Source organism: Centruroides sculpturatus, unplaced genomic scaffold (genome assembly GCF_000671375.1).
Source record: "Centruroides sculpturatus isolate CEXI.00-Female unplaced genomic scaffold, Cexi_2.0 scaffold1743, whole genome shotgun sequence".
NCBI lineage: Eukaryota > Metazoa > Arthropoda > Arachnida > Scorpiones > Buthidae > Centruroides > Centruroides sculpturatus.
This window is the reverse complement of record NW_019385892.1, coordinates 36068-43649: the sequence shown is the minus strand read 5'-3', so window position 1 is coordinate 43649 and position 7582 is coordinate 36068. Positions and strand designations below refer to the sequence as shown.

The 7582-nt window shown below is 31.5% G+C and overlaps 2 protein-coding genes across 4 annotated transcripts in view; both read left to right on the top strand.

Annotated features, from left to right (window-relative positions):
• Window positions 1–7582, top strand: part of LOC111612435 — a 63216-nt gene that overhangs the window by 33491 nt on the left and 22143 nt on the right. The window lies entirely within an intron of this gene.
• On the top strand, window positions 4605–7341 carry LOC111612434. The gene has a single exon (XM_023353645.1). It carries the CDS (start codon window positions 5477–5479, stop codon window positions 7232–7234), a length of 1758 nt encoding a protein of 585 aa, XP_023209413.1. The 5' UTR covers window positions 4605–5476; the 3' UTR covers window positions 7235–7341.

The following is a 7582-nucleotide window of genomic DNA, read 5'->3' as shown; positions in this document are numbered from 1 at the left end:
CCCCTATGCACGAATGGAGACTTGGGGCTACTACCACATACAAACACCATTCACGTGCGATGTGTAATTTTGGCGAAAAAGTGAAATATAGGGACATACATGTTCATTTTTATATATAGAATATATATATATATATATATTGAGTAACCATTGCCAGGCTAAAAGAACAACACAGAAACTTAACAAGAAATGGAGAGTTCTATTTAAAATAGGAAAAAATTGTCTGATTGGTAGTCAGAAAACACATGTGTTCTCTGTGTTGTAAATTACAGTAATACCTCGACTTACGCTACCCCGACTTACGCAAACCCGGAGTTACACAATTTTCAAATCTCGCTGATTTGTCTTTTTTCTGAGTGCCACGCAACTCTTGATTACTCACGCCCCCACACTATTGTTCAGCTTACATGTTCGGAAATGTCGCGCGGAATCGACGCATAGCTACAATTTATTTTGTGTTATTTATTTCTGTGTTTGTTTTATCTACGGAGACTTGAGAGACTCTACTATGTCATCCAAATGAAGTAGAACTGATTCTTCTGCATCAAACAAGAAAAGAAAAACTTTATCTTTGGAATGTAAAGTTAACATTATGAAAGACTTCGATTCAAAAATGAAAATTTGTAAATTGGCAAAGAAGTTTGATCTACTGGAATCGATGGTCAGAACAATTATAAAAGGTAAAGAAAAAATTCTCGAAGCTGCGAAAAATGCTCAGTCTTTAAATTCAAGCATTATTTGTAAACATCACAGTATTATCGCTGAGATGGAAACAATGTTAAAATTATGGTGTGATAATCAAGTAATTGTGAAAAAATGTATAATAATATAATATGTTATATATATGTATTATCTAAGGTATTATTAAACATTTTTTTTCTAAATTATTGCTTTTTTAGTCTTCGGTCCCAATTAAAAATTATTTGTATGTATTTATATGCGAAATTATACCCTGACTTACACAAATTCGACTTAAGCGGTTATCGCTCGGTCCCACCTATCGCGTAAGTTTGGGGTATTACCGTATTGCTAAATTTCAAATAAAGCCCTCCACACTGAGGTCAGTATTGTTGTCCTTGTAATTAATTGCCATGTTGTTTCTGCAGGTCTTGTTAATTTCCAACATACAGTCATATATTTAACTTCTTGCGACTTCATATTTGCCATTTTATGTAGAAGTTCTAAAGGTTGTTTTATGCTGTATTGATGTAGGGGTGAATATTTGCGAATGAACTCATTGACAAACCTTTTCAATAATATTGTGGGTGCACATCCTTTATCAACCACAGACCTTAAGCTTTTATCGTTTTTGTGGATTTTGGCAAATCCAAATAATGTAGGTGCCAACAGAGAGTGGACGATTATTTTCATCAAACCCAGTTCTTTAGCCAGCGGTGTGTTTGCAAACCTTTTAACTTTTGCCTGCAGTCTTTCTAGAGTGCATGGGTATGCCATAATACATTGCATATCATTTATGTATTTTAACAGAAGGTCGTCATAAGTGCTTCTTTTTATGACTACTAAGTCCTTCGACTTGTCGGCCCTAGTGAGCACGAGATTATTACCTTTCAGCCAGTCTTGACTTTTTCTGATATTTGCTCAGATTGGGTCGCAATCCCTTTTACTATTTTCTTGTTTGATTTTAAGTGCCACTTCCCATCTAAACATTTCCATCTTAATTTCGCTGAGCCCCTCTATAGTTTGCTCGACTTCCAGCATGATCTTTTCGTGCATGAGTTTAGGTAGTGGTGCATATTTAGGTCCATACTTACATGCTTCTTTCAAGCATGTTGGAAGTGTGATGCTATCCCAGCAGATAACTGTAGTGTTGATCTGCATTCTACGACGACATTCTTGGTGCCTTTTAATCCAGTCCATTTTGTTCTTATACCTCTTCCTTAATCTAACAGCCACCTGATTAGCTAAGCCTAAAACTCGGTAGTTAGTTTTTTTAAGATTTGTGGACCAAGCTCGTACAGCTCATTTTCTAGCTCAAGTAACGCTTTAAGCAAGTAAAATCTTCTGCACCGTGTGGAGCAGATGGCTTTTCTTAAGCAAACTGTTCGTAGTAATGCTAAAGGAACTTTATTAACGCTAAACTCAGGGATGTTAAAATTATCATTTATTAAATTTTAAGTGTTCTTAATGNGAACATTCACTCAGTATTGTAGCAGAATGCCATATTCCATGTATAGTTTTATTTTATATTTTTTTATATCATTATATTTTCCATCTCAATTCTATCTATTCCCCTTTGTTCTTCATTTCTTTTGTTTCCCTGCTTCTAGAACATTCTAACCAATCTTACTTTCAAGGGTGCGGGCAATGAACAATAGGGAAAAGAGAGCCCTGAGAGCAAAATTCAAGTGGCTAAGACACTTTTTGGCGAGGCATCAAAGAATAAGACATGTTGGAGACGAGCTTTGTGTCATTAGGGTAGTGTCAGGAGCAATAGAGTGCAACCTTAGGTATAAATCCTTAACCTAAGAACCATAGAGAATAGGATCAAGATTGAAATTGGAGAGTGAGGAAACTCTTTGGAAGCAACCCTAAAGTTATTTGTGAAAACAAGAGATACAAGAAAATATTTTGAAGAACATCCTGACTGGATTCAAGTTGCCTCATTGAAGGACGTGAAACTCCGGGTACCCTCTTTCCTAAAAATTCTTCATTCTCTTTTTTAATCTTGCTCTATCTACTCTGTTTTCTTTGTTTAGTATTAATTAGGTTAAGGATTTAGATTTTAGGTAATTGTATATGTGATCAAAATCTTGTTTTTTGTATGTGCTGTGGGGTTCGGGGCCGTAAAAGGTTTATTAAACACTTTTTAGGTAGAGTCCTGCCACCAGGTGTGTCTGATAAAACACACCTGGTGGCAGGACTGTTGGAGATGAAATGGATGATTAAGGCACAAGGGTAAGAGTCACTCTGAAGTCCAGGAATGAGCCTCTCAGGAGGAAGAATGCAGAGTCAGATATAACCAATTTAAGGACATTTATTAACATAAACGAAAGTTTAGAATAGAATTATAAAACTTGATTTTGGAAATTTGCCTATTTTTTGTTAGACGTCCGTGTTTATTAACAACTCCTCAACGATAGTGCTCGCGAGAAGAGTGCGAGATCTCGTTCCGTGATTTAAGATTAATATCCCAATTTTGTTAGTTTCGGTTTCGTTTTTACTTCTTGTTCTTTTCTCTGTGCAGTCAACTGCTTTGTGATTTATGTCCTTAAATTAACAATAACTTCAGTAAAGTATTTTGAAGACATTGCTGGTATGTATAATTTGTCATCCTATCCTGTGCTGTGAATGGACGAATTATCATTGGCTTATCGTTACAAGTTAAATGATAAATGATCTTAACCCTAACATTGATTATGAGACTGAAATAGCTGATAAGGATGTAAAATGCATGTCTCAATAAGCTATGACGTCCTTTAATAAGTCATAAGCAAAATAGAAGTTATCATTGCGAATGAGTTAGTAATTACCGAAAAAGGCGTTTCAACTGTCATTGTTCTGACATTATACCGCCATCTTGGAATTGTTTTTTCTCTTTGCAAAAGTAAATCGTCACAAATGGCAGTTTCAAAAGAAGATAATAATAGTATTGAAAAAGTAAATGATAAAAATTATTCAATATGGAAGTTTCGAATGGAGATGCTATTAATTAAAGAAAATTTATATGACGCAGTATTCGGCGTTAAACCTGAAAAACCAGACGATGCATACTATAAGCGTGATCGTACTGCTAGAGCATTAATATGCTTAAATATTTCAGATTCTCAAATAATTCATGTAATACATGAATCGACTGCTTCAGAAACATGGCAAAAGTTAAAAAGTGTCCATGAACGAGCTAACTTAACAAGCAAATTATTTTTACTTAGAAAGCTTTATTCTATAAAGTATGATGAGAACACGAAAATGCAGGATCACATAAAAGATATTCTTGGATTGAAGGAACGCCTGGAATGCATTGGTGAACAGATCAAAGAGTCACACTTATGTGCTATACTGCTATGTAGTTTACCAGAGTCATATTCTACTTTAATAACTGCACTAGAAAGTAAGGATGAAGAAGAACTAACACAAGGATATATAACAAGTAAATTGATAGATGAATATGAAAGGCGTTTACAAAGTAAACAAAGTTCATTGGGACAAGCCTTAGCATTTAAAAGCAAAAATGCTGAAAAGTGGAACTACAAAGAAAAGAAATTTTGCACTTACTGCCACAAAAGTAATCATTATAAAAGTGAATGTTGGCATTTAAACAACAAAAATAAGGCAAGTGAAGATGCTTTTAAGAGACAAAGAACAAATAAAAATATTCACAAGAATTATGGTAAGCAACACAAGTCCACTGTTTGTGTAGAAAAGGATAAACAAGGTGAAAGAAAAATACTAAAGGTACAATTGTATGAAACAAATTATGTTGACAATGATTGGGTCTGGTACTTTGAAACCGTGCTAGTAGTTATTAGTAGTAATTCAAACACAAATTATTATTGTATTTATTTTCAGGCACTTGGCAATTTTTATCATCAAATTTTTATTTAGTTGATACGTGTTGATATTATTTACACACGTTTCGGGCATTTATTGCCCCGCTTCAGCCAACTAAAAACAAAAGTTCATAAGTTACAACACTATAAAATTATAAACAACAAACATATTAGGTATTGTTTTTTTAAAAACATACCTTTTTAATTTACAGGTTATCAAGATATTAAAACCACAAATTTCCATTGCCTATGTTTACTTGTTGTTATGGAATTACAAAAACTTCTTGGCCCTTAACACACTTTAATCTAAGAAACATACCGTTTTTTATTTTATCTAAAATATTTTAAAACCTTTTTATATGGATATTTCGTTTTTCCGAAGCTGAAACGGCAACAATCATCAAAAAATGGATAAGGGTCAACAAAAAAACAACAACAATTACAGAGAAAAACTGCAAGGTAAGATCGATAGGCATATTATAGACATAAATTACCTTAAAACACATTTGATAGAAAAGAGACTTTTAACAACATTAACATTACCAAGATCAATAGCTGAAGCTATACCCACAAGAGAAAGAAATTCTATTAATTTTAAAATTCTAAGAGCTGCAATACAATACAAATATATTCGGATTAGAAGATTAAAACGTACTATGAAAAAACTTGAAGCAAAGAACAAATCAGACAAATTAAAAAATACAAATGAAAAGACAGAGAACAATCAAAGATATGAAACAAATAAATATAAAAGTCTAGTTAAAAAATTCCAATATCCTACCATTGAAGAATTGGCAGAATGGAAAGAGAGTCTTATTTTAAATAAAACAAAAATAGATATTCCAACAAACATCAGAGAAATATTACACAAAGGATTAGACTTTAATGGTCCAAATAGATGGAATGTTTTAGATATAATACCAAATTTGGACAAAATAAGTAATAATCTCTCGGATATTTAATCGAATATGATGAAAATGAAACTAAGTAATAAAATTAAAAAATACGTAACTAAAGAAGGAGAAAAATCAATTGTCAGAGATAAGAATTATTTTCAATACCAAAATGAAATCAGGAAACTACATAATTTTTTGAAAGAAAATGAAATAGAAATCATAAAAGCCGACAAATCCAAACAAACTGTATTAGTTACCCAAGAATGGATTAAAAACAAGAAACAAGTGATAATACAGAATACAAAATTCAGGAAACTCCCTGTAAACCCTACTGAGGTTATATATTTAGAACTTAAGAAAAGAATTACAAAATTAGAACAACTAGGAGAAATTGACAAAAATGAAAAATGGTTTATTTTAATTGAAGGAAATGATCGCATACCAAAACTAAATATACAATTAAAAACTCATAAGATAGGTGAAAAAGTCTGGCCAATAATAGACTTTAAATATTCAACACTATGTAACTTAGAAAAATTCCTAAAGCAACAACTAAAACAGTATCCTAACTCAAGATTTGCAATTAAAAACACGGATGAACTTCTAGAAGAATTGAATAAAATTAGTATAGAAGAAAACTTTAAAATAGCAAGTTTCGACATTATAGACATGTACCCGTCAATAACGTGGGAACTTATAGAAGATAAATTAAAAAATCTTGAAGTTAAAAATGAATTAATAAGTTTAATAGAATTTGCATATAGAAGTAATTATTTCCAAGTTGACAATTATTTTTATACACAGACAAGCGGAATAAGCATGGGATCAGTAATTGGACCAAAGTTAGCAGAATTAATAATGATAGACATAGATAACATAATCAGCAATATAAGAAGCGTAAAATTTTATAAAAGATACGTGGATGATATTCTAATAATATACAACGAAACAGAAATAAAGATAGAAGACATCAATAAACAAATTAATAATATACAGGAAGAGATAAAATTTAAAACAGAAATAGAATACACAACCAGAAAAGAAATCAACTATTTAGACATTACGATAAGAAGATTAAAACAAAGTTTAGAATTTAGAACATTTAGAAAGCCTGGATCGAGTCAGATAACAATACGATACCAATCCAACGTACCACTTCACGTCAAATATAACATATTTAAAATGGAATATTCTAAGATAAAAAACAGGACAAGTCAAGAAATACATATATCCGCAGATTTAGCCGAATTAAAAAAGAAGTTTCTCCTGGCAGGCTACCCACAAAGACTAGTGAAAAAATGGGAACTTAAGATAAATAATCCTAAAACACAACAGGATAATAAAAAAACAAATCGCATTAAGTATATTAGATTTCCATATATTAAAGGATTACACAAACAAATTGATAACAAAATAAGCAATATGCACTTTAAGTTAGCACCGTCATACCAAAAAATGTATACAAAATTAAAACAGTTTGAAAATGAGAAAAAACAACAACCACCAACAGAAACTAAGAACGTTGTGTATAAAATTCATTGTACTTGTAGCGATAATAAATATTATATAGGAGAAACAAAAAGGAAGTTAAAAACTAGATTAAAAGAACATACAGCAGATCTGAAATACAATAGACTAAATTCTGCCTTCCATGATCATTGCACCATGAATGATTGTACAATAGATAAAGATAATATACAAATACTCCACAAAGAAAAAGAAACATATAGTAGAAAGTTTAAAGAAAGTGTAGAAATTCTCAAAAGCAAAAAATGCATAAACAAAAATCTAAGTATTAAAATTAATGAAAACTGGCTAAATATCTTATAATCTGCAGAAACGATAATTTATGTAGAAGGTAATTTCTTGAAATATTTTATGTAAACAGGATTTTTAGAATGAGGTATTTTCTTGAAAAGAAATAATTTGTATAAAAAAGACATTTTAGGATAAAAAGTAATACTGCCACAAGGTGGCCTGCTAGTCATATGACCATAGTAACCAGGTACGCTTAACTGGGGGAAAGAAGAGGGGGAGGAAAGGTCATCCCAATAGTTTGCAAAAAGAGGAAATTGCATGATTTTGAAAGACAAATATGTCAATTTTAATATTGTTGTAAATGTATAAGAAAAATTTTAAAGTGTTTAGATTTTATAACAGCGAAAAACAGATAATTAG

Bases quoted from the DNA above. Each gene is read 5' to 3' on its own strand.
- LOC111612434 (XM_023353645.1), top strand. From the start codon at position 5,477: ATGATGAAAATGAAACTAAGTAATAAAATTAAAAAATACGTAACTAAA.